Source organism: Scleropages formosus, chromosome 10 (assembly GCF_900964775.1).
Source record: "Scleropages formosus chromosome 10, fSclFor1.1, whole genome shotgun sequence".
NCBI lineage: Eukaryota > Metazoa > Chordata > Actinopteri > Osteoglossiformes > Osteoglossidae > Scleropages > Scleropages formosus.
In genome coordinates, this window is record NC_041815.1 from 4,055,027 (window position 1) to 4,081,348 (window position 26,322).

Sequence of the window (26,322 nt, forward strand, 5' to 3'; positions counted from 1 at the left end):
ATGTGCTGAATGAAGGACCAATGCTACCTGCTACACAACTGCAAAGTGAAGGAAACTAGTCAAAATAGTGATCCTGTTTAGAATGCCTCTTTAACCAAAACATAACTAGAAATTGCTATTATGTTTTCTATCTTTATTTTACATACAATAGGGAAAACTATTCCTGTATGTGTCAAAACCTAAAGATTAATGGAAAGACTTGTATGTCAGATATTACACGCACACACACACACATTGTCAGAACCGCTTGTCCCATACGGGGTCACAGGGAACCGGAGCCTACCCGGCAACACAGGGCGTAAGGCCAGAGGGGGAGGGGACACACCCAGGACGGGACGCCAGTCCGCCGCAAGGCACCCCAAGCGGGACTTCAACCCCAGACCCACCAGAGAGCAGAACCCGGTCCAACCCACTGCGCCACCGCGCCCCCCTCAGATATTACAATTTGCGCTCAAAACGTATTTTCTTGATTTACTGTGTAATGTATTAATTTTGGCGGGGGTGCGGTGGCGCAGTGGCGCAGTGGATTGGACCTGGTCCTCCTCTCCGGTGGGTCTGGGGGTGGAGTCCTGCTTGGGGTGCCTTGCGGTGGACTGGCTTCCCGTCCTGGGTGTGTCCCCTCCCCCTCCGGCCTTACGCCCTGTGTTACCGGGTGGGCTCCGGTTCCCTGTGACCCCGTATGGGACAAGCAGTTCCGTGTGTGTGTGTGTGTGTGTATGTATTTTGTAAATGTGAAGTTAAGTTTCAGTTTAATTTCAAAAACAACATTTTGTTAGTAACACACATCCATACGGTGATCGTACTGAATCTTCAACTACATCGATTTAGGAACACAAGATAACTAACAGGCCATTTGGGGATTTGTGTGCGTGTGATTCTTCTTCTTCTTCTTCTTCTTCTTTAGGATTTGGCGCCAATCTGCGACACAGTGCCGATAACATTGCCTTGGCGCGGTAAAAACCACTACCAGACTGTTCTGATTAGCCCCTCCCATGTGCACCCGGTTCCTATTTGTCCAGCCCACCGCGTCGGAAATAGGTTGTGATTGGCTACGTGCTTACGTAACGTCGCTAGCGCGGGCTTCGAGGACGAATTGAGCGCGTGCACTCGGCGTTAGTGGAGGCGGTTGTGGTAGTGTATTGTGTTCGTGTAGTTTTATTGCTCTTTTAAACGACGGCTCGCTGGGGAAAATGGTTTCTCTAACATCCTATAAAAGGTAGAGTAGTGGTCACAGTTTTTCAAAACGTATGAGAAAGGAAGGGGAGTAATTGCAAACTTTTCGTAATGAAGTAACAAAAAAGTTTGCAAATACTCCCACCCTCGTTTTGAAAAACTGAAGTTCATATGATTGTTCTGTTGAATTTCATTTCAATTTTCGCGTGTTTGTCACTCGTTACAGTAACTGTGACAGAATGTCATGGCTAAAATCGTCAGATTCATTTCTCTCTCTCTCTCTGTGTGTGTAATGACGCACTTACTTGTACCCGCAACCCAGTTAGCTGCGTATACGTAGGTGAGGCAGCACGGCTGTCTGCTGGAATTAATACCATAAATATGTCTATTAATAAAATTTATATTTTCTGAATTAACTGGTAAGTTTCCTGTCAAAAAGTTTTGTTTTAATGTCAATTTCCAGGTCAGATACCAGAAACTGATGGGGTTTTAAAAGCTGAATAAAGGAAGATGTTAGATGTGCTGAGTCCTCATCTCAAAGAAGGTACAACTGAACTTTTGTATAACAATATGTGTCTCTCTGGCTCTACCGTAATGAATAATGTGTGTATGAGAGTGAGAGCCTGGAGAGAGAGAGTGAGAGAGAAAGACTTAACGGTGTAAGCCGGTTTGGAAAAAAGCATCAGCTAATTGAATAAATGTAAATGTCAGAGTTTTTCTCTTGTGTATGGACTGTATATTGTGTACTGTACTCTATGTAGCATTTTAAATCACCTGGGATGAAAAAGGTGCCAGTTTAATATTACATTGTATTCATTGTTAGCTGCTTTGTTGATAAGAATCAGAATCAGAACGAGCTTTATTGCCAAGTATGTTCGCACATACAAGGAATTTGTCTTGGTGACAGGAACTACCACAGCACAGACAGAATGACAGTGACAAGACAGGTGGAAAGATAGAGTATGTGAGCAAGGGATAAAAAATATTTAAAAATATAAAGTACCCAATATACAAAAATAGTCACTAGATACAAATGCAAGGGAGTGTGAGTAAGAGAAATGTGATAAATAGTTATAAATAGCATTATGTATTGCACGATTTACTCTCTAGGGGAGAGATTTAGGTGTTCATGAGGTAGATGGCCTGAGGAAAGAAACTTTTCTTATGCCTGGCTGTCCTGGTGCACAGTGCTCTGTAGCGCCGGCCAGATGGCAAGGGTTCGAAGAGGAAGTGGCCTGGATGTGAGGGGTCTAGAATGATTTTGCTCGCCCTTTTACTGACTCTGGACGAGTGCAGTTCTCGGAGAGCTGGGGGGGATGTGCCGATGATTCTTCCAGCAGTCTGAACTATCCGCTGCAGTCTTCTGATGTCTGACTTCGTAGCTGAGCCGAACCAGACAGTTATAGAGGTGCAGAGGACGGACTCAATGACTGCAGAGTAGAACTGCAGCAGTAGCTCCTGTGGCAGGTTGAACTTGCTCAGCTGACGAAGGAAGTACAACCTCTGCTGGGCCTTCTTCACAATGGAGTCTATGTGGGGCTCCCACTTCAGGTCCTGTGAGATGGTGGTGCCCAGGAACCTGAATGACTCCACTGTTGCTACAGTGCTGTTCATGATGGTGAGTGGGGATAATGCTGAGGTGTTTCTCCTGAAGTCTACGATCATCTCCACTGTTTTGAGCGTGCTCAGCTCCAGGTTGTTATGACTGCACCAGACAGCCAGCTCTTGGACCTCCTGTCTGTAAGCAGACTCGTCGTCATTCCGGATGAGGCCGATGAGTGTGGTGTCATCTGCGAACTTCAGGAGCTTGACAGAGGGGTCTTTAGCGGTGCAGTCGTTGGTGTACAGGGAGAAGAGCAGTGGGGAGAGCACACATCCCTGGGGGGCGCCAGTACTGGTTGTGCGAGTATTGGATGAGAATCTTCCCAGCCTCACTATCTGCTGCCTGTCTGTCAGAAAGTTGGTGATCCACTGACAGATGGAGGTGGGCACAGAGAGTTGGGTTAATTTGGACAGGAGGAGGTGTGGGATGATGGTGTTGAAGGCTGAGCTGAAGTCCACGAACAGGATTCTCGCATAAGTCCCTGGTTTGTCCAGATGTTGTAGAATGTAGTGCAGTCCCATGTTGACTGCATCATCCACAGACCTGTTTGCTCGGTAAGCAAACTGCAGGGGGTCCAGCAAGGGTCCAGTGATGTCTTTCAGGTAGTCCAACACCAGTTTTTCAAGTGACTTCATGACCACAGACGTTAGGGCGACAGGTCTGTAGTCATTAAGTCCTGTGATTTTGGGTTTCTTTGGGATGGGGATGATGGTGGAGCGTTTGAAGCAGGAAGGAACTTCGCACATCTCCAGTGATCTGTTGAAGATCTTTGTGAAGATAGGGGCCAGCTGGTCAGCACAGGTTTTTAGGCAGGCCGGTGAGACACCGTCTGGGCCTGGTGCTTTCCTTGTCTTCTGTTTGATGAAGACCCGACGCACCTCCTCTTCGCAGATCAAAGGTGCAGGAGGGGGGAAGGTGGGGGTTACTTGAGTTGTTAAGTGATTGGTGGAGAGAGGGTCTGAATGGGTGTGCGGTGTGAGACAGGGTTTATCAAACCTGCAATAAAACTCATTCAAATCGTCGGCTAGTTGTTGAGTTGACACGGTGCCGGGGGGTGGTGTCTTGTAATTTGTGATGTCTTTCATGCCTTTCCACACTGACGCAGGATCGTTGGCTGAAAACTGTTTCTTCAGCTTTTCAGAGTAGTTTCTCTTAGCCACTCTGATCTCCTTTGCCAGTGTGTTTTTGGCCTGTTTATACAAGACTCTGTCCCCATTCTTGTAGGCGTCTTCTTTGGCCTGACGAAGCTGTCTGAGTTTTGCAGTGAACCACGGTTTGTCATTGTTGTATGTTAAACGAGTCCTGGTAGGGATGCACATATCCTCGCAGAAACTGACATATGATGTTACAGAGTCTGTGAGCTCATCTAGATCGCTAGCAGCAGCCTCAAAAACACTCCAATCGGTGCACTCGAAGCAGGCTTGTAAGTCCTGCTCTGCTTCCCCAGCCCAGTCCATCTTTTAACAGTCCTTATTACAGGTTTAGCTGATTTCAGTTTCTGCCTGTAGGTCGGTATAAGATGAACCAGGCAGTGATCAGAGAGCCCCAAAGCTGCCCGTGGAACAGAGTGATATGCATCCTTTACTGTGGTGTAGCAGTGGTCCAAAATATTACTGTCTCTGGTGGGACATGTAATATGCTGTCTGTATTTTGGCAGTTCACGGGAGAGATTTGCTTTATTAAAGTCCCCGAGAATGATTATAACAGAGTCCGGGTGTTGTTGCTCTGTGTCAGTGATCTGGTCGCCCAGCTGTTGCAGCGCAGCGTTCACGCACGCTTGCGGTGGAATGTAAACACTTACAAGGATGAACGAGGAAAACTCCCGCGGCGAGTAGAAAGGCTTACAGTTGATGAAGAGCGCTTCTAGGTCGGGACAGCACATCTTCTTCAACGCTGTTACATCTGTACACCACCTTTCGTTGATGTAGAAGCATGTCCCACCGCCACGTGATTTCCCCGCTGATTCCGCGTCGCAATCCGCTCTGAACAGCTGGAAGCCCTGCAGATGTAGCGCGCTGTCCGGGATGGCTTCATTCAGCCAGGTTTCCGTGAAGCACAGAGCAGCAGAGTTTAAAAAGTCCTTGTTTCTTTGGGACAGGAGGAAAAGTTCGTCCATTTTGTTGGGTAAGGAGCGGAGGTTCGCCAGATGGATACTAGGCAGCGCTGTTCTAAAGCCGCGCTTTCGGAGCTTGACAAGCGCGCCGGCTCGCTTTCCACGCTTGCGCGTCTTGGAGCGCTTGAGCAGCGCCGCTGCACCTCCGACTACAATGTCCAGCAAAACGTCAGAATAGTCGAAAACCGGTAAAATGTCGGGTGGTGTGTACTGCCGAATGTTCAGCAGTTCTTCCCTGGTAAAACTGATTGTCGGAGTATAACTAAAGACAGGGCAAACTAACAAAAACAGTAAAACAACTGTGGAGCTCCACACCGAGGCGGCCATCCGCGGCGCCAAGTATCTGCCATAAGTATCTGCTAAATGAAGAAATGTAAATAATTATGTGTGTGCTTTCAGTTATTATTTCAAAATATCTCTCCTCTTGCTGTGAAGCTTTGGGACCGCTTCACACAGATTGGTTTGAGCTGCTGACTGCAAAAGTCTCAGCTGGACCTTCTGCTGAAGACCATGGCAGCACCAGTCCTTCCTATGTGCAAGAACACTGTTTCAAAACACCCGTTGGGGAAGTTTCTATGGAAAGTGAGATTTTTTCCACGCCCAAGATCTTCAGGGAGAGAGGAACAGAGTCGCCCATCCCCATAACTCAGGATGAGGAGCTCCACCACTCTGACAGAGGTTAGGGAGAGTTTGTTTCTTTAAGGTAGTCTTGGTGTGGTACCAGTTCAATGGTTAATAGGATATGTGTCATTATTTTGAGGTACAGGAGCACCAAAAATATTGGACCATGCTGACAGTCCTTTTTCATTTGGATCTGCAAAACACAGGTAAGTGTGGTTGCTGATTTGGTGGAATGTTGAAGGGCACACGCGTAATTATATTCTTAGTAGACCTCCGCCAGGTTAATTGGCTGTACAGCAAACCTACATGCATTACAATTAAAGAAATGATCTATGTTGCTGATGTAATATCTATTTGCCATGGACCACTGGGGTTTGCATAAGATACTATGTCCTCCATACTTCAGTAATTAGCTTGTGTTCTGTATGTAGTTTTTTGTGAAAAGTATCAGTATTGTTGTTTTATCAGATTTTAACTTTTTCAGCCATGCAGTCAGGAGCAGTGGAAGAAATCAGCTCTCAGGAAATTGTTTTGGTAAGGATGATCTACTTTACCTAGCGTATCCTGAGCCATTCCAGGATTTTTTGTAGTCTACAGATTTTGTTTTTTAGTGTAACTTTCTATGAAATGATTCTCCTTTCTTGTCCCTGATAGGATTTCTGGATACACCAAGAAGCTCTGTAGTAAGTGTGTGCAGGAGCCCCATATCAATGTGTACAAATAAGCAATTCTGTTGTCACTCTTATATAAGAATTGAATCATTCAGTTTTGTTCATTATATTGTTTCCAGTCTCAATCGGTCAAACGTATCTCTGAAAGCCTGGGTGCGCAGATAGATCCTGATGAGTCCTGGACCAGTTCTCTCAACACACCACCAGTTTTGTCTCCTACTGTAATTCTGAGTAAAGATGCTTCAGTTCTCTTTTTTTTTTTTTTTTTTTGGGGGGGGGGGTTAAAATCTTTTAATGTATTGTTATTTTGTTTTCTGTTCATTAATTTTCATTTCTGTTTCTTCAGCTAAGACCAGTGACAGTTCTTGTTTGGTAAGCTGCTCTGGAGATAAACAAGCCATTGTAAGTAAATCTGTGTTGTTACAGTTTCTTGTAATGAAAGTTTGCACCAAAATAATAGAGCAATGCATTTTTATTAAACTCCATGAACAAGACTCCAGCATTAAAAAGTCAAAGTTATCACCCTCCAGTAAAAGCTTCTGTTCTGTCAGTTTGTGCGGAAGCTCTTCCCTTCCCTCTCTGAGGCCTCTGGAATCAACAAGTTGCCATCAAATAAGGACAAAGCCGTACTACATTTTGGTGAGTGGTTGTTTTGTCGCTTGTGTGATTCATCCTTTATGCAACATATTTTACATGCAAAATGTAAATACAGGCACAACTTGATACAAATTGTTTTCCAAGTACAAATGTAAAGTGTTCTGACATTTTTTCATATTTCTTTAAAAGAACCTCTCAGGCAGTTTGAAAAGGCTGAATTTGCCAGCACTGCCACACCAGATGTGACCCCCAGTGTGTGGAAGCAGAAGATGCCAGAAGCCATTCGAGACAGAGAAGTTCGCAGCACAGTGGCATATGTGCTGGGCGGAGCTGAGGATGTCCTTTCTGTCATCTTCAGTAATGGAAATAACAACAGTTTGGTGCAGAAAACAAAAGCCAGTGAGAGATGCAGGAGGAATCAACCTAGGTCAACATGCAAGGATGCGTTAAATAACCCTACAGAAGATACTGTGGCCTCTGTAACAAGCACCATAGTGGAACTTTGCAAAGATCCAGTGACAATAGTGGCAGATGAAGTCCAACTCATTGGTGATTGCTCTGACACCAGTCATTTTGCAGAAAGCTCCCTTACAGCTGCAAGCTGTGAGATAACTCAGTGGACTCCACTAACTTTGCCTGATTCTGAAATAATTCACACTGAGAAAGCTCATTCACTGCCTTCATCAGAAGGGAACACTGCTGCTCCCTCAAATGCATCAGTAGGAAAGCAGCTGTTTGCCAATCCACCAGAAAGCTTTACTTTGTATGCAAAGAACGAGGCAATGGACAGAGTTGTGCCGACCCATCGTGGCCATAATTCAGATATGCAAGATAAAAACAAGTCCCAGTATCCTGATTCTTATAGCACAGGGGGTGAGGAACCAAAAAGTGGGCAGCTGAAGAGTTCACCCACAGATAACCTGTTACTGAATGTCCAGGCTCCAGAGCTGAATCATAGCTGTCAGCCTGATGGAGATACTAGCCCAGGGAAGTTATCTCAGTGCAGTAGTAAAATCCAGAAAGAAAATAGGGTTTTCCAGTCAGGTGGCTCTGAATTGCTTCAAGTTTCACAGGAAGGCTTTGTTGCTATGTCATCCATTAGGAAACCTCCCAGGAAGTTTTTTTACACTTGCCAGAACCCAGGTATGTCTGGCCAAACAAGCAATAGCACAACAGCAAACAACCATTCTTTTTCTGCACCTGCTGCGACTCCCTTTTCAGGTAAGGATACTGTCCCCTTGTGTTTGCTGTGTGGACACATATATTTTGTTATTTCTGTACATTTTTTTTTTTTACATGGAATTTTCATTTTAGGAGATTCTCCAAGGGATATGCAATCTGGAAGAGCTGTATTTTTCAGTGAAGGCAAACACAAAAACATAACCATGGATCTGTTGGATTGTCAAAATATGTGTGAACAATATAGTGGCAAAGTAGCAGAGAACAGTAATCCCATGGTTTCAGAAAAGGAGAATGGTCTTTGTGATACATATGCTGAGAATCCCATGGAGGATAAAAATTCTGGTAGAGAATGCAGCTTAAAGACAAACACTTTTCACAATCTCCAGAATGGCTGTACAGGCACTTTGACCTCTGCCATGCTACAAGGCATGACCTTTTTAGCAGAAGCATCTTTAAACAAAGTCATATCAAATACTGAACATGAGATGACTACTTACGAACAGAGTGCTTTAATGAAGGAAAATTCTGTAGTTTCCATGGAATCAACACATCCTGTTAATGTCAGTGAAAGTAATGATTGTTTATCAGATGGAGTGAAGATGACATCTGGAAATCAAAAGTCTGAAAGTGGATATTATACATCCTGGTCCAATGTCATACAGTTTCCTGGATCATCAGATGGCATCTCCAGACCTAGAAAGGGAATTCAGCTGGAGTGTTGTTTTAAAACGGCAAGTGAGAAAATAATTTCTCTCCCCTGGGAAGCAATACAGAGAGCAAAAGCTTTACTCAACGAGACAGTGGAGGACAACACAAGAGTTGGACAGTCAAGGAACTTGATTGAGAATTCTAACAATGTAACCCAAAGCAAAGATTTGGGTATGGAAGCAAACGTTGGTATTTTTCAGGTTGTCAGTAAGTATGATGATAATGTGAGTGAAGGAAATGGTCACCCCTGTAAGTCAGCTATGGGAAACAACTCTCAGAGTGCCCCCAACTCTCTTTCTCATTTCACAGGGCAGTCTCCATCACACAGTCTTATTGGCTGTAAAGCTGCCTCCAACACAGTACTACAGGTGTACTCCAAAAAGCTGGCCAGGGCCAGGCAGCTGTTTGAAGTAGATGAAAAGCAGCTTAAGAAAAATCCAGACATCAATGTGGTCACAGGTAGTGGCAAAGTAGAAAAGGAGGCCCACCTGCATGGAACATCAGAGGCGGCACCTGTATTTCATGTTTCATCCTCTCATCATGGTCATTTAGATGATTACTGTTCTCTGACAGCATCCCAGAGAGCTGATGTTGCAGAGCTCTGTAGCATTTTGGAAGAGGCATACACCCAGTTTGAGTTTACACAGTTTCAACAGGAAAAAAAGGCCTCTAACAGAAGGGATGAACTTTGTCTACAACATCCTTGTGATACAGAAATAGATCCTGATTTGCTGAAGGGAATAGATTTTGATGATAGTTTATGTGAGAAACAGGTGGACAGACAGGAAAGTGAAGAAATTGAAGCATCAGAAGAACTCTTGCCAAACATCAAGCAAAGTATGCACGATTCCAGTTTCAAAACTGAAACTGTGACGATATCATCCTGTGATTTGGCTGACAAACCCATGGAAAAATCTTTGTGTGCAAGTCAGAAGGATGGCAATAATTTCTTAGTCCATAACAACACATCCAATCTTGAAACCTTTTATTCTGCCCGGAGTGTTAAAATGACTGTGCCAGAAGATTATGTCAAGAAAGCTTCAGGTGTTGGTTTAGATCTTTGCTGTGTTTTAAGTTCTGTGTCTGAAAATTCCCATTCTGTAAAAGATAAGTGTGATGAGTTGCAACATGACATTTTGAAATTTCAAAGGCAGGATTTAAGTAAGGTAACAACATGTTACTCCACTGAACAAGGCAACCTTAATACCAAAGAATTCTCAGCAAAAGAATTACACATCACCTCTGTGTTTGATAAGGGAAAGCAGAGTCTTGAGAATGTCAAATGGAAAAATTTCAAAAGTCACAAATCAGGCAGCTCTAACCTTGCTCATTGTGTCGATTTTAAAACTCCCACGGGAAGTGCTGTGAGCATCTCTGAGAGATCTCTGAGCAGAGTGACAGCAATGTTTGCAGATTTAGAGGAGGACTACAGAAGTGGAAATGAACAAAGGAACAACTCTCACATGAACTTGAAGAGGCACAATGCTGAGATGAAAAATGAGTATTCACAGGCAAAGTATGATCATTCAAAAGCAGAAGACACTCTGAATTGCAATTCTGCTATAGAGTATAGTAATAACCTGATTAGAGAGAGTCTTTCTAAAAGGCTATGCTTTGAAGTAAACAGCACTGCGAAGGAATTTGATACAAGTGCTTTACAAACTAAAGAAATGTCAAAAAGAGATTTTGTAAAAAATGCCTGTAATCTTCCAAGTGGTTCTGGGTATTTATCTGTTGAGGACAAGGAGTCAGAAGAAAACCTTCAGCAGATTAAATCGCAACTAAAAAAGCCTGTTGAAAATTCCTCAGAATGTGAGCATTCCATAGGTGACAAATTTCACTTGTCCCTTAGGCTTCAATGTGAAAAAGATGCAGGTTTCAAAACGGCTAGTGGTAAATGTGTGTTCATTTCAGAGAAGGCACTTGAGCAGGCAAAAACTATATTCAGAGATTGTGATGAAACTGCAAGTTGTGAAATTACACGTGTGGAAAATACCAGTGGCAATGAAATTACTCCAGCAAGCAGTTCTGCGTTCACCTTTGCCAGTGGTAAAGGGGTGTCCATTTCAGCACAGGCACTTCAGCAAGCAAAAGCTGTATTCAGAAATCGTGACAAAACCACAATTTATGAAATGACTGCCTGTGTTGACAGGAAGACCACTGATGGCAAAAATAGTGGTGAAGGGGTGTCCATTTCAGTAGAAGAAATTGATAAAACAAATTGTTTCTTGAAGGACTGCGATAATATATTAACGAGTGGAACTGAAATGAAGAAACCTGTTGGAAAGGATGATTCTGGCACTTCAGGATCAAGCCATTTTGGATTTAGTAACACTTGTGAAGAAGAGATGTGTGTCTCTGAAATGCTGCCTTTAAAACCAAAGGCACCTGTAATAGAATATGATAAACCTACAGATCATACAGTTTTTGGCTTGACACATGAAATAAGCAGTGGTTTTAGCACAGCCAGTGGTAAAGGGGTATCTATTTCAACCAAGGCCATGCAAAAAGCAAAAGCGCTCTTTGCAGCAATGGAGGATACTTCCTTTTGTGATTCTGGCACACAAGACATGAACAGAGATGGAAGATCAAATTTCACTGATTCACTTTGTGCAGAGACAAGAAACTGGGGTTTCAGCACGGCTGGTGGAAAGAAGGTGACTGTATCTGAGATGGCCTTAAGGAAAGCCAGAGGTCTTCTGGACCAGTCAGACAACATTGAAAAAGCCAAGCCTGAAAAATATTTTGGAACACTGAAATGTACAAAGGATAATGCCAGACCGTTGGAGTGTCAGAATAGCAAAGACAGCAATAAAGGTTTGTCCACCTCACTAAAAGAGGCGGGTGAGGCACAGTTGAAGTTTTATGACTGTCTGGAGAGTGAAATGCATGGTAAATTTGAAAACCATGTAAAAATGGAGTGTGGCTCTGGACTTTGTGATTCAAAAACAGTATCGTGTAGTTTCAGAACAGCTGGTGGCAAAGGTGTTGTTATTACAGGAAAAGCACTTAAGGAGGCAAAGGCCCTGTTTGAGGACTGTGATAATTTAGAAAATGTAACCTGTCCGAAAATTAACAGACCAGCTAGAAAGAGTAGAAGCTTCTATTCTGCTCATCAGAATTCAGGTGATGGTCCTTTTAGTGACAGAGAGACTGAAATAATCTCTGAAAATTCTTGCCAAAAAGAAGCTTTGCTGAGCTGTGACAGAAATGAACAAGCCAATGGTCTACAGAAAGTTTCTAATACCAAACTCATTGCAGAGCAAGCAGGAGCTCAAAAGAAGCTTGTGGAGTCTTTGCCATCATTAGAGGTGCCTCAACAAAATTCTTCCTTATTGAACCTGGGGTTTAGTGGTTGCACCATGACCCAACAAAAGTACCTTGAACAGGAGGCTATGGCATGTACGAAGGCATTGCTAGAGGATGAAGAGTTCACCAGGAAGATTTCCCAGCAGCACTTGGAAGATTCACCTTGTGAACCACATACTGCATCACAACATCTGGATCAGTCAAACTCTACAGAGCAAAGAATTAAAAGTCTAAAAAGGTTTAGGCCAGTGGACTTTCATTGGAAAGGTAAATTTCATTTACAAAACAGCTTTCTTATTTATTTTAAAAGCAAAAATGTATTCAATGAATGCTGAAAATTTTACTTTTTTGCAAATGTTTGGCATTGTCTCAGGATTGTGGTTCTCTTTTTTCAGTATACTGTGAATTATCAGCACAAATGTGCAGTGTAAACCCCCTGGTACGAAAGAATATGTTTTGATAATGATATTTCTTTGTCCCAATAGATCAACCCCCTCTGAAACGACAGCTTCTGACAGAATTTGAAAGAACTTCAAATGGTGGAAAGCACTCTTACCTGACCCCTTTAAAAAGCAGTCCAAATGGTAGCAGCATTGTTTTAAATACGTTTAGCAATTTTCCATTAAATATGTAGATGTATTATTAAATTGCATAATTTTTTTTTTTTTTTTTTTTTACAGGTACACTGAATGACAGGAGAACCTTCAAGTACAGTATGCCCCTACAACCTGTCGTGACTCGGCCTTCTTTGTAAGTTTGACATGCTCTTTCGTGTCCGCCTTTGACATGTTAAGTTGGACATGAAAGAAATGTCAGGAACTTTGAATTCTCTCGAATAAGCAGCATGGTGCTAACAACTACTTTGGTTTTACAGCAATAAGTCATCTGAAGAGCTAAAGCTCCAAAAGAAATCGGAGATGCCCCACAAGAATAGCAAGCATATGAAGCCTACCTGCAATGCATTTCTGCCCCCATTTCAGAAGCAACTTGGAGCAAAAATAGTGTGTGACACTGGATCTCAAAGGCCAAGCAGACCCACAGGTACCTTTGTGCCCCCTTTCAGAAGTATCCACTTCAAGATGAACAGTGATCTTAAAGACAACCCAGCTGAAGTCCCAAAAGGAAAGCAATCTACTTGTAAGTCACAAGCTTCAGCAGCACCCAATGTGTTTGTCCCTCCTACTAAAAAGAAGCCAGCAAGTGTTTCTGAGTTAGGTGCCACCTGTGATGCAGGAGAGAAGGGATTAAACTGTGGGGCACCAAACCCAGCACCTGCCTTACCAACTGAGGAGAAGGCCAATTGCTCAGGTGATGTTGCAAATGTTCTCTTAAAACTTCTTTTTACAAAATACAGCTTCAAGAAAACATTTGTGAACCTTTTGGAATTACTGGATTTCCTCATTAATTACAGATACAATGTTGTTACCTTCAACAATGCCATCATAATAGACAGGCACAATCTCTTTAATGCACAAGCAATAATTCTTGTTAGTATTGACTGCATCTTGGTTTGGAGCTGTTTTACTGCCTCAAGGCCTGAAGCTTGCTATCATAGAAGGAACAATGAATTTGAAATTCTCTCGAGAAACTTTACAGGAGAATGTCAGGATAGCAGTTTCTCACCTGAAGTTTAATAGAAGTTGGGCAACTAGGCTCAAATGAAAATTTGTCTTCTGGAATAGTAAACTGAGAGTCCACTTTGGGACAACTGGTTAGAGCTGTGGCATTTGAATCCCAAGGTTGCAGGTTTGAATTCCACCTCTAGTTGTAATACCCTTGAGCAAGGTACTTACCCTGAATTGTTCCAGTAAAATTACGCAGCTGTGTAAATGGGTAAATAATTGTTTGTACCTTAATTTTAAGGTGCTTTGGAGAGAAGTGTCAGCTAAATGAAGAAATGTAAATCTAAACCAAGTTGAGGTGCTGTAGCATGACCTGAAGTGAACTGTTGGTGTAAGGAATCCCAGAATTATCAATGAACTGAAAGGGTTTTGTAAGGAGGAATAGTCTGGAACTCTCACTCACACACACACACACACACACACACACACACACACTTTCTGAATCGCTTGTCCTATAGGGGGTCGTGGGGAGCCGGAGCCTACCCGGCAACACAGGGCGTAAGGCCGGAGGGGGAGGGGACACACCCAGGACGGGACGCCAGTCCATTGCAAGGCACCCCAAGCAGGACTCGAACCCCCGACCCACTGAAGAGCAGGACCCGGTCCAACCCACTGCGCCACCACGCCCCCCGTAGTCTGGAACTCCTCCTAACCATTGTGTTTGTTTAATCCATAGCTACAGGAAAAAGTTTGGTGGAGGTTATAGATGCTGAAGGAGGTTTTACTAGTTTCTAAATACAGGTGTTCACATTCATTTGGACCCTAGATTGTCAGTGTAAATAATGTATTCAATATTGATAAGAAGCAGTACTGGTTTGTAATTGTGTTGTTTAAGCAGATTGTCTGTCTATTGTTTTGACTTAATTGAAGACCAGACCAAATTTTATAAGTGATAACTGCAGAAATCCAGGTAATTCCAAAGGGTTTGCTTTACATACTTTTTCGCAAACTGAAGTGTAAAGCCCTTGAGATTCAGTACTTAAAATTGAACTTGTGAAGTACAGTGCATCGGCAGAGCAACAGATCTCTGGAACAATGGGCAGTGGCCAAAATATATATATATATATATATATATATATATATATATATATATGTATGTATATATATATGTATGTATATATATGTATATATATATATATATGTATATGTTTAATTTTTGGAAAAAAAAATTATGAATTAATGAAATTAGATAAAATTAACTCTCCCTCTGTATAGTCCATTGTGAAAATGGACTGTGCTAATGTAAAGGTTTGAATTAGTAAAGATAACTATATTTGTAAAGTGACTATGTACCTGTTGTTTATGTGATGTACTATCCACAGAAACCCAGCTTATGCCCCTTGAGAACTTGCAGAATGCTCGAGACCTGCAGGAAATGCGAATAATGAAGAAGAAACGACAGACCATTCGACCCCAGCCAGGGAGCCTCCTGCTTGCCAAAACATCTGGGGGTCCTAGGGTATCCCTAAAAAATGCTTTTGGAGGGAGAACTCCCACGCGATACACGGAAGAGGAGGTAAGAAGAGCCTTGGGCTGCCCATTCGTCTAATTAAGAAAGACCCTTCTCATGTTAGCTTCTATACCCATACAGTATCTCATGAGTGTTTGTTTAAATCTGCAGTTTTATTATTACCAGATATCATGTCTGAGTTATTTAATGCAAAAAATGATTATTCCAATGAACCTTCCATGTGTTTTGTCACTCCCTGCAGTTATATATACATGGTGTCCACCGGTTCGTCTCACAGATAAACAGCAGCAATGCAGAGTCTTTGCACTTCCACTGCAGTGACTTTTTTAGACAGGAGGTGTTGACAGAAGGGTGTGGAGTTCAGCTGGGTGATGGTGGTTGGTTGATCCCTACGAATGATGGAACAGTGGGAAAGGAGGAGTTCTACAGGTGAGCTTTGTACAGGTGGAGTCTGGGCAGTGATGAAATATAGTGCAGTGGAGTTGAATGAACCACTCTCATAGTCTGTACCATTTTGATGCACAGTTTGTTATACGTTTGAGATCCTTTTATAAGGCATGCCCTCTATCTTCAGGACCTTGTGTGACACTCCTGGAGTGGATCCCAAGCTAATCAGTGAGAGCTGGGTGTACAATCACTATCGTTGGGTGGTTTGGAAACAGGCCTCCATGGAGAAATCATTTCCTGAGCAGCTGGGAAGCCGGTGCTTGACTCCAGAGCAGGTTCTGCTTCAGCTGAAATACAGGTACTCTTCTCATTAAAATCACACTAATAAAAAATAATATTCTACTGTCTTTTTAAGTTTTGACCGTAATTTAACTTCCATCAGGTATGATGTGGAGGTAGATCAGAGTCGAAGGTCTGCGCTGAGGAAGATCATGGAAAGGGATGATACTCCAGCTAAGACCCTTGTGCTCTGTGTCTGTGGCATTGCCTCTAATGACTCCACCTTAAACCTACCTGCTCAATCTGAAAACAAGACCATTAAGGATGTAGATACCAAGAATTATTTGCCCACAGGGGTTATTTGGGTAACAGATGGCTGGTATGCCATCAGGGCACTGCTAGATGCCCCACTAACAACAATGGTACGGAAAGGCCGCCTGGCAGCGGGTGTGAAGATTGTGACCCATGGGGCGGAACTTGTGGGCTCTCAGGATGCATGTACCCCTCTAGAGGCACCCTCAACTCTCATGCTCAAGGTGAGCCTGCACTGGAATAAAAATATTTATTTTCAATTAAGAATAATTATAGCATCATTAGGAATTCACCAGAAATAGTTAATCAGTATTATATTCTGACTAACATGCATAGTATTGAATTTCTACCTAATTATTGACCAAAATATTAACTTAAACAAGGTCAGGAATCCTCCTATATTCTAGATGTGCACTACCATCGGTACGAGTCCATTGTTTTTAGCCAGTGTGCCCATCTGCTCCTCCTAATTGTTTCAGGTCATGGCCAACAGCACCAGACCAGCTCGATGGGATGCCAAGTTGGGTTTCCACTGTGACCCTCGACCTTTTCGTCTACCCCTCTCATCTCTGTACAGTAATGGAGGCCTGGTGGGCTGTGTTGATATTGTTGTGCTCAGAAGTTATCCAGTCCAGGTGGGATACCTGATTCAGCTTAGTTAAATAATTCAAATTTGTTTCCATAGAACTATGCTCAAAACAGTTTTACATTTGTATTTGCAACAGTGGATGGAAAAATTGCCAAATGGTGCTTTTGTGTTTCGCAATGGCCGCGCGGAGGACAGAGAAGCTCGTAGACACAGTGACACGAAGCAGAAACACATGGAGGCCCTCTTTAATAAGGTTCAAGCCCAGTTTGAGAAGGACCAGGAGGGCAAGTAGGACTTTTCTGCAGCAGTTCTTTTAAGTACATCTGTATTTGCCAATGGAAACCATCAAAGTTTTTGTCTTTGTAGTGAAGAGCAAACCTAGGGGCCGAAGGCAGATATTCACACGCCAGGAGATCGAAGCTTTGCAGGAGGGGGTGGAGCTGCATGAAGCTGTGGATAGTGACCCAACTTGCCTCGAGGTGAAGGAACACTGTAATGGTGTAAATCTTTAATTTACTTTGACTTCTTCATAAAAATAAAATCGCTCTGATACTGAGGTAGCTGGTGGGATTGTGGTTCGAGCTGTTCCCTTGCAATCAAAGGATCCCAGCTTTGAATCCCATGTCCTGCTGTATTTTACCTGAGAAAGTTATTTACTCTGAATTGGGTCTGGTAAAAATTGTAAATTGCATCTATTGAATAAATGAATTAAACTTTTAATTTAGAAAATTTCTGGCTTTATGTATTCAGGATAGAATGCAGTTAGCTCTGGAACAGTTTCACAGTTCCAGGATCCTTGAGAAGGAATAGTTCTGTTTCTGTATACCAGGTTCTCCTTAGTGAGAAGCAGCTGGAGACACTGAGGAACTACAGGCGGTCCTTGGAGGAGGAGAAACAGGCCCGTCTGCAGGAACAGTTCCGCCAGGCCCTGGAAGAGGCTCAGAAGGCTAAAGTGAGCTGTAGTGACAGAGAGGTGACGCCTGTGTGGAAACTCTGTATCTCTGATTGCCAGGAACAAGCAGATGGCAGAGGTGAGCTCTCATTTGTTATCCTGGACTCAGAAATTTTATATCTCTTTAGTTAAAACTGTTTTGATAATGTCTGCAATATAAGCTACATGAAATGTATACCTGAAATTAGTGTACGTTGCTGCTGTAATGACATAGGAGCAGGAGCTTGTTGCATTTGTTTATTCAGTACCAGTAGGAATTTGCCAAACCCCAAATCCATTATTACCTGGTAAATTACTCCTGGGTTCAGAGCAGTATAGTGGATTCTTTAGTTGCTATCTTTCTTTGCCTCTCTACTCCAGGATACTTTTTAAACATCTGGCGACCCTCAGCAGATTTGCAAACCTTGCTGAAGGAAGGCAGCTGTTACAGGGTCTATAATCTTGCCACATCAGAGGCCAAGAAACGAACCAGCAATGTATCGATCCAACTTAGTGCCACCAAGAAAACACAATTCCGGCACATTCAGGTACTGCGTGTGCCTATAGAAATTTAAAGATTTTCTTTATAAAACATAGACTACTTAGTTCCTTTCTTTAAATGGATGACAACTGTAGGTCACAATGAATATGACAGACTCCACTGGTTTTAAATAGTGTTTGATGTGTGGGGGGGAAAACCTTTTTGTGTGTTTTGTAGTTAGCAATGGAAGACTAATTTATACTTTTATGGAAACATGTTGCCACTGAAATTTTCACTGAGCTGAATGAGTGAAATATATGGAATGAATCTCTATAAATGTATTCTGTGTGTTTTGTAGACATCCTCAGAAGCCTTGAGTGAATTGTTCCAGCCCAGAGTGTGTGTCAGCTTCCCGACTTTGTTGAACCCAGGGTTCCACCCTTTGTGTAAGGAGGTTGATGTTGTGGGGTTTGTCATCTCCATCACTGATAAACAATGTAAGTCCCACAGCATCTTGAGCTAGTCCTGCATTTTCGAGTGGACATGTATACAGGTAGAGTTACTGAAAAGGTTAGCAGCAATAGAGTGTGTGCTGTTTCACTGTCAATGCAAGCTTTACTTTTGCATGATATTGCTTGTTTTATTTACATTTCCAAGTTGTTAGGATTGAGGCTGTGGGTTATCTGTTTTGTGTAGTGAAAAATGGTCAAACACATGAATCTCCTGTGTGCAGGCAGCTTTCCGGTGGTTTATCTAGCAAATGAGTGCCTGGACCTGGTGGCTGTGCGGTGCTCCTGCAGTCTGGCCCAACTGGCTGTAGAAGAGGTGGTGAGACCACAGGCCCTGCTTGCTTTCAGCAACCTGCAGCTGTGCTGCGACACATCTGCTCCCATGCCTGTCCTGTATGCAAGTGACCTAGCACTGTTTTCAGCCAATCCCCAGGAGCCACACCTACAAGAGGCTTGTTTACGAATGAAGAAAGCTGTCCAGGTACAAGACGTAACAAAGACATATATATTCCCTGCCAGCTTTTTCAGAACAGATAAAAAAAAAAAAGGCACATATAATTCCCTGATCTTATATTAGAACTGTGGTCCTAATGCTGCGGGGGGGGGGGAGGGAAGGCTTGTAACTTTGAAGTTTCCAGTTCGTTAGTTATTAATTTAGCTGATGCTTTTCTTCAAAGCAATTATTGCGATACTTGAATGATTATCCAACTGTATTGCTGATTAAATTTTACTGGAGAAATTCAGGGTAAGTACTATACTTAAAGGTATTGTAACTGAAATGAGATATGAACCTGAGTACTTCAAAGTCAATACAGATCCTCTAACCACTACTCTGGCTGCTGCCCAGAAAGGATCTTGCTGCACCTGTAAATATTCAGCCAAGTAAAAAGCTACATTTTGTAAGTGACTTTGGATAAACGTTTCAGCTAAACAGTAATGTAATATTCTCAAGACAGATCATACTGGAACTTAAATTTTCAACATATTCTTTCTCATAAATAGGGACACGAGCACTTCTTTGGGACAGCAGAAGAGAAGCTTTTCAACATTATCCTGTCGGATCGGTGCTCTTTACCTTCTCCTAAAGTAGAGGCTTTCACTCCAAAAACACCATGCTGGAGCACGCGACAGCCAGACAAAAATATTGTAAGAACTGTAAAACATTCATGTCAGTTGAACTGTGTTGCCTTGGATTAAGAGCTCAGAGCATTTTTTTTGTAGATGGATACATACCTTCATACATATTACATGCATGCATAGAAACTTTAATTCTGAAGGAAGTCAAAGCCAAGCAGCAGACATACAATGAAGTTCAGACTGCTCAGTACCACCTTGATAGCAGGTATTGCGATAGAGCCTAATGGATATTGGCAGGAATTACCTCAATGTAGTGATCATATTGTTACTCTGTGTGGGCTCACTCATTTTACTGGTTATGAATTAAAGCAATATCATGCACATTGTTTACAGGACACTACACCGACCCCTCCAAAACCTGTTGGGTGCACCACACTTGTAAATCAGAAGCCCCCTACACTTACCAGCAATTCAGAGGAACAGGATCCCAAAAGGCTAAAAAGGAAGCGGGGCCTGGACTACCTATCCCGCATCCCCTCTCCTCCTCCTCTCCAGCCACTTGGAACAACTGCGTCACTGCCTGTGAGCAGAAATTTTCTACCCCCAAGGCAATCTGAGACACCTGGTTCTGTGGACAAACAGCAAAGGCCTGTATCTCGCTGTCCTCCTACGGTGGAGGATGACTGGGTGAATGATGAAGAACTGGCTATGATCAATACCCAAGGATTGATGGATTAGTTGAGGGAGCTCAAGAAACTGTTGCTACAAGTAAATAGGTTTGATTGTAATATATGTTCAAATCTTAAGTTTATGCCTACAACCCAAGCTTTACTTCTAGTGTGGTAGCAGCGTGGCAGATTAATGCAGAACATGTTACTGTTGTGTACATTTTTTTTATAGCTACTATAACTGCAATAAATCTTTTCCCAATACATTTTGTGTATTTGTTGCTAATGTGCACTGTACATAATCTGTCAGCCGTAACATTCACCCTAGAAATTTTACTCTAAATTTAATGTTCTGATATCAATATAAGGTAAATTCCTGTAGAGGCAGCTGAAGCCTGATATTGATTGGCAAATAATTTAGTAATAGTAATTACAGAATCCTTGAAGTATTTACACATTGCGCGTACCACTGAGTCTACCCACTAGAACACAGTAACTAACTACTCCCCTACTCCTGAAATATAGTAACAGCCCCAGACAAGCGGGTACATTCATAGCTAGATGCCCACTTGTGCAGTAGGCGGCAGTGTCTGCGTGTGGGCTGCATCTCAGTACAGAAACGAGGCAACGCTCTAGCGTCACTTCCGGGTTGCAACTTCCTTTGTTGTCACTTCCGGCGTGGTGTCTTTAAGGATTTACTGTGAAGACTGCGAAATCGAAATGTATATTTATAAGAATACAGTAATGTGCGCATTTTAATGTAGTATCGCTGCTAATATTCATTTAATGTAATTCCTGATGCGGAGGCTGTGACCAACTCAGACTGAAAACGGGGAAATCAGGTGTCAAGTTAATTTTCTTGTCATTGTGTTTAGACGAACATGACGAGATGGCTGAGGAACATGACGTTCTCATTTTGTTTACATTTTGCAGCGACTGAAATAACGGTGCGATAGTGGCTGTAAAGAACGGCGTTGATGCTTTGACTGCCTTCAGCCATGGCATGAAGTGAAACGAACAGCACTGAATTAATCTGGACATGTAATATACGAATTTAAATTAAATGTTACAAAACACCAATTATTCGGGCGTATTCTCTCAAGTCGATTTGTTTTGAAAAGTAAAAATTTTTTATTCTTTATTTGTTACTGTCAAATAAATAAAAACTGTTTATTTTTACTGAAGGAATTAAGGCCAGAAATACTTTGGGTTTCCTAAGTGATGTGAGCCAGAGTTTGCACTAAAACGCATTGAAGTACCATGAGGCAGATGTGCAAAGATCGAGTGTGTGAAGAATTTTAAACAAAACGTGATTACATACATATTTTAATGCGTTTGTGTCTCCTGTCTAGATGTTCGATCTTTGTGCCAGTATTTCTATCTCGGAAACCGAAGGCAGAGATGTGAAGGACGATCGCTGACAGAATTTTAAAATTTCTCACAAGGTTCTGGATGCTGAGGGTGTTATGCATGACAGACAGGAAGAGATGTCTAGTGAACCTGGTCAAGACTTCAAGACAGAAGGTGCTCCAGTTCCTAATACAGGAGACCTACCGCACTCTGATAATGATGAGTGCAGAGAAGCAGTGCAAGGACTGCCTCACAGCTCTGCCACTGAGATCTCCTGCTTCAAGAATGAAGCAAGCAACTGTTTGCCAGAAACTTCTTTGAACCAGGAGCTTGACTCTGTGGTCAGTGCTGCTGCTTCAGCAGATGACGTTGCTGAGACAACGCCGTCCTTAAACAGCCAGAGCCCTGAGCAAGGAGGTGAAGGCCTCCCTGAAGACAAGTGGCGATTCCGCAGCACAGCCTTCATCGGACCCGCGTGTCGACCCCAAGTCTCCAGGTCTCCCACACGAGACATGGAAGACAAACTGAGTGAGTTCTACAAGGAACTGGAGCAGATTGAACCTGAAGACAAAACTGATGTCCCTGATAAACCTGAGAGACCTGTCGAAACAGAGAAACCTTTGAACACAACCCCCAAAGAGGAAACAAGGTTAAACTTCAACAGAGACCACAGGCCTTATCGCAGACCTCATCCGTATCAGGGTCCCCATGGAGACCACTGGCATCCCAGGAGACACAGGCAGAACTTTTTGTGTGGCCCAGACAGTGGTGGCTGGGGTCCTCACTATGAGAATCAATGGCATCACTCCCAGCACTTTCAGTTTTATGGGCCCAATGAAGGCCCACCCCTCCAACCCCTAAATCCTTTTTACCCTCCAGATTTTGGCCCGCAGATGAAGCCATACTATGAATATCCTGAGACTGTACCCAGTGTAAGACATTATGAATGGGATCAACCATTCCCACCAAGTCCTGTCTTTACAGCTTATGATGTCTATGACGATCCCAATATTTGTCGAGGGTACAGTGATTGTGATTACCCTCCATACCATTTTGAATACAGTCAAGGCAATGGTTACTTCAGACACAATGAAGGTACCTGGTTTCATTCATATGAACAGGACCATTTTGGTCTGAATCATAATATCAGTGGAGAGCACAGACCACATCTGCGACATCACCCCTCAGAGCAGCATCACAAAGAACCAGACTTTAAAGGAATTTGTCCTCCTGGCTCTTCTTTGGTCCTGATTCTAATGAGAGGATTGCCTGGGTCTGGGAAGTCAACTTTTGCCCAGTGAGTTACTTGGGCAACATCTAATGTGAGATGTGAAATTAAATGAAAATGAACTTTTCCTTCTGCTTGAATGTGCTTCTGTGTGTTTCATCAGTGCAAAGCTGCTGTGTATTTCTGCGCTGGTGCTTGAAACATTCAGTCCCTTTCCTCCACGTTGTCTTTTCAAAGGGGGCCCAGTGCTACCTTTAGGAGATGTGTAAAATTGCTTCAGCATTCAGTGTGTTCATTAAATGCATTTTTGACAAAAGTCTAGAGTTTCACACAACTTCTGCATTCAAATAAAACTTTGTAAAGATGGAAGAACTGAATGGTATTACTGGCTTATTGGTATGTTTTCATTGAAGTGTTCAGGACAGATCAGTGAGACCAATAGATTCCTTGGCAATCTAACTGCTAACAACACAAAGTGGCAATACCTGTGTGCAAGGCTCATTCTGCTTGCTGTGATTTTCAGGGAGCTGAAATCCTCCAGTCCCCATGGGCTTATCCTCAGCACGGATGACTACTTCTGTCAAGGGACAGACTATGCGTATAATCCTAACCTGCTGGGGGATGCACATGAGTGGAACCAGAAAAGAGGTATCCCATGGCACCTTCCGGAAGCCCCTGAGTAATCGTACATTCATTGTCCATCTTGAACTTGTTCAAGAGTAGAGTATATATATGTTCCAGAATATCTTCCCAAGTAAGGTGTATTGGTGTAATGATGACAGTTATGTTCAGTTAAATCATTAAAATGTGCATATTGAATGACTGGATCCTATCATTAGCCCTTATGCTTCTTCTTGTTTCATTGTTTTGCAGCAAGAGAAGCTATGGATGAAGGCCGCTCTCCTGTGATTATTGACAACACAAACCTGCAAGCTTGGGAAATGAAGCCTTATGCAAAACTTGTGAGCCTCTTTTGAGCTGTTAATGTCTATTTCTTCCAGGAAACATGTTTTGTATTTTGTATATTTAAAAAAGTTTCTGTACTGTACTGCGACTGAAGGTTTGATGTTCTTTTTTGCCAGGCTGTAGAAAGGGGATACCGTGTGGACTTCTGTGAACCTAACACCAGTTGGAGGAGGGATCCATCAGAGTTAGAAAAGTACATTTAGAGTGTTTGCTTTACATCTTACTCTTCTTGACACTACAGCAGAAAGACCAAAAAACCCTGATTCCGAAATGGTTGCACATTCAACATGCTTTTCGTGGCATCTTATTGGCCTTATTTTTCTTTTGTATTTTGAAAGTTCGTGCAAGAGATGGTCCTTGACTTTATTCCCCTTGCCTCTTTTTTTCATACAACCTAAACATAAGGTCACTTCACTGTGTTAAGTTTTAATCTGCAGTACTCGTAGTTCGCAATTCTGCATTTACATAGTGTGACATGATTGAACTCGTGACCTTTTTCCCCACAGTAACTAATTTCTGTGCTTTTTCTGTTTCCTTTTCAAACATTATAATTTCTCATTAAGGCCTCTGTTCTGCCTTCCACTATGGGCTGAAATCTTGTGGTTAATATGCAAAGTTACAATCATATTATCAGTTGTCTGTCTAGTCCTTCATTGTCCATCTGAAATGCAGATGTGCTCATCTTCTGTTGTAGACTGAAGACTCCTTATGCCTCACCTTTGCTCTTTAAAGTCATTAAACCTCTTGAAGGTGCGTCTCACCACCATGGTTCATGCAGTTTTCTCTTCCTCTTACTCCTAGGAGGAACAAACATGGTGTCCCTCGGCACAAAATAGCCCAAATGCTGGAGCGCTTTGAGCTTCCCATGTCTCTGGACATTGTGCTGAACTCCCAGGAGCCCTCACACAAAGGTTCAGGATGCCCCAACACAAGGTCATAAGACACTGAAGACGGCTGCCCCATTCCACTGACAGATGACCCTGCAGTACTGTCTTCTTCCATTGCCAGCTTTTTGACACCAGCATATATTTATTTTCAGTCTTCAGCCTTTTACACCTATAATAGTTTATTTAAAAAACTGGAAATCCAATATGCTTTCCTGTTGCTCAGAGGTCTGGATTGATTGACAGCTCTAGTTACAAAAAAAGCAGCTGTAAGGCATTGACGTGTGCTGTATGCATTTTTGATGATGGCACCTCCAAATGTCCTCACGTAGTGATGAGTTTCCAGGAGAAGGCAGTGTGATTTTGGTTGCCTGTGTGTGGACGGGGAAACCTTTTTTAATGTAAAATAAATTATTTTCTGTAGAAACTAAAGCAGTAATGTCAAATGTAGCAATACAACTATTCAGGAAACTAACAACAAAAGAAGTATCTGGTTTTCCAGCTTTTGTGATCAGAAGCAGTTGGAATTTATTAGAAACGTCAGGAAATTGTTATACAACACACAGCCAGGCTAATATTGCACTGATTTTGGATACTTTGACTTCAGTGAATGTAATATTTTCAGTAGCGGTTTTTGTACATATTGTAAGATTTTGTATGTTATTTCAACATTTGTGTGGTGTACATAGTAAAGGATATTAGAACGTTAAAGCATACGCCTTTCTGTACATATATTTCAGTGTTAATGAGGTAGAAATCTGAATAATGATGGTCATTAACAGTTGAACAGATTTACACCCCCAGGTGGCCTTAGAAATTGTAGGGCCCATTTTGAATCATATTGGGGGGATCTTCTAGACTGAGGTTTCAGGAATAAATTCTATTGTTTTATATTTTAAACTATACAACCTCTTCTGTAGGGCATTCCTTCTTTGATAAAGCAGAAAGTGGCAGTCCTGCTGCAGACCCCTCTGTGGTTGTGGGGCACCATGGGGTCAGATAGGTTCAGCTCACCTAAGGCAGGCCCTGTATACACCTTTATGATATTAACATTAATAACAACATGCACATTCGTCAGTAGACAGCTCAGTTTCTTGTAAACTTGTTGATTGAGAAAAAATCTGAACGTTTCTAAATGAGGCAGGAGGGTGCAGAAGGAAGTGAACAAGTACTAGTCAACATTGTTCTGTGCAACGGAGTCAGTGTTATCTTGGGTGCCCAGTAAATTGGGGAGGGATTGGAAAGTAACATTCTGCATGCTAATCATGGCTCGCGCTCCACAAATTGCCTTGGACAAATGAGCGCTTGCGACACTTTGAGAGATAGGAGGGATAGTGCACCACTTGGTGTTCATACAACAAGGTAGAGCTCAGGGTGGAATGTGTGAGTGTGTGCATACATCATATGTCTTCTTCTCTGCGTGCTTCTGATATTGGAGTTTGAGCCTAAGGTTTCGAGACACGTTCGCTATTAACCTCTCACTGTCAACACGCTTTCTTTTCACATGGTTAAGGAAGAATTATGAATTGGTATGAAAGAGACATTAAGAGACAGCCTAAAGTAACACGCAATACTATATGTAATGTATGCA

At 42.5% G+C, this 26,322-nt stretch overlaps 2 protein-coding genes across 3 annotated transcripts; both read left to right on the top strand.

Moving 5' to 3' along the window:
- Window positions 1-1,115: 1,115 nt before the first annotated feature.
- On the top strand, window positions 1,116-20,558 carry brca2 (BRCA2 DNA repair associated). Of its 2 annotated transcripts, none has more exons than XM_018764731.2 (27): window positions 1,116-1,216; window positions 1,637-1,717; window positions 5,325-5,567; window positions 5,650-5,716; window positions 5,995-6,044; window positions 6,165-6,193; window positions 6,301-6,412; window positions 6,528-6,583; window positions 6,733-6,820; window positions 6,968-7,999; window positions 8,093-12,244; window positions 12,463-12,561; window positions 12,658-12,727; window positions 12,852-13,285; window positions 14,922-15,115; window positions 15,312-15,499; window positions 15,645-15,815; window positions 15,900-16,272; window positions 16,528-16,683; window positions 16,774-16,921; window positions 17,004-17,116; window positions 17,467-17,668; window positions 17,950-18,116; window positions 18,408-18,546; window positions 18,783-19,039; window positions 19,561-19,704; window positions 20,029-20,558. In XM_018764731.2, the coding sequence occupies exons 2-27, from the start codon at window positions 1,684-1,686 to the stop codon at window positions 20,371-20,373; spliced, it is 9,063 nt and encodes a 3,020-aa protein (XP_018620247.2). In that variant the 5' UTR covers window positions 1,116-1,216; window positions 1,637-1,683; the 3' UTR covers window positions 20,374-20,558. The 2 variants fall into 2 exon arrangements, with proteins under 2 accessions (XP_018620247.2, XP_018620254.2); XM_018764738.2 differs by having other exon boundaries at window positions 5,656-5,716.
- A 407-nt stretch (window positions 20,559-20,965) lies between these two features.
- Window positions 20,966-25,526, top strand: LOC108941866 (NEDD4-binding protein 2-like 2). Its single transcript, XM_018764764.2, has 6 exons — window positions 20,966-21,145; window positions 21,656-22,950; window positions 23,405-23,529; window positions 23,755-23,843; window positions 23,964-24,040; window positions 24,649-25,526. Exons 2-6 carry the CDS (start codon window positions 21,770-21,772, stop codon window positions 24,785-24,787), a joined length of 1,611 nt encoding a protein of 536 aa, XP_018620280.2. The 5' UTR covers window positions 20,966-21,145; window positions 21,656-21,769; the 3' UTR covers window positions 24,788-25,526.
- Window positions 25,527-26,322: the final 796 nt, after the last annotated feature.

Bases quoted from the DNA above. Each gene is read 5' to 3' on its own strand.
- brca2 (XM_018764731.2), top strand. From the start codon at position 1,684: ATGTTAGATGTGCTGAGTCCTCATCTCAAAGAAG. The intron at 5,717-5,994 runs GTAAGTGTGGTT...TAACTTTTTCAG, and splicing joins TTTGGATCTGCAAAACACAG to CCATGCAGTCAGGAGCAGTG. The intron at 15,816-15,899 runs GTACTCTTCTCA...AACTTCCATCAG, and splicing joins CTGCTTCAGCTGAAATACAG to GTATGATGTGGAGGTAGATC.
- LOC108941866 (XM_018764764.2), top strand. From the start codon at position 21,770: ATGCATGACAGACAGGAAGAGATGTCTAGTGAACCTGGTCAAGACTTC. The intron at 22,951-23,404 runs GTGAGTTACTTG...TGTGATTTTCAG, and splicing joins GGGAAGTCAACTTTTGCCCA to GGAGCTGAAATCCTCCAGTC. The intron at 23,844-23,963 runs GTGAGCCTCTTT...CTTTTTTGCCAG, and splicing joins TGAAGCCTTATGCAAAACTT to GCTGTAGAAAGGGGATACCG.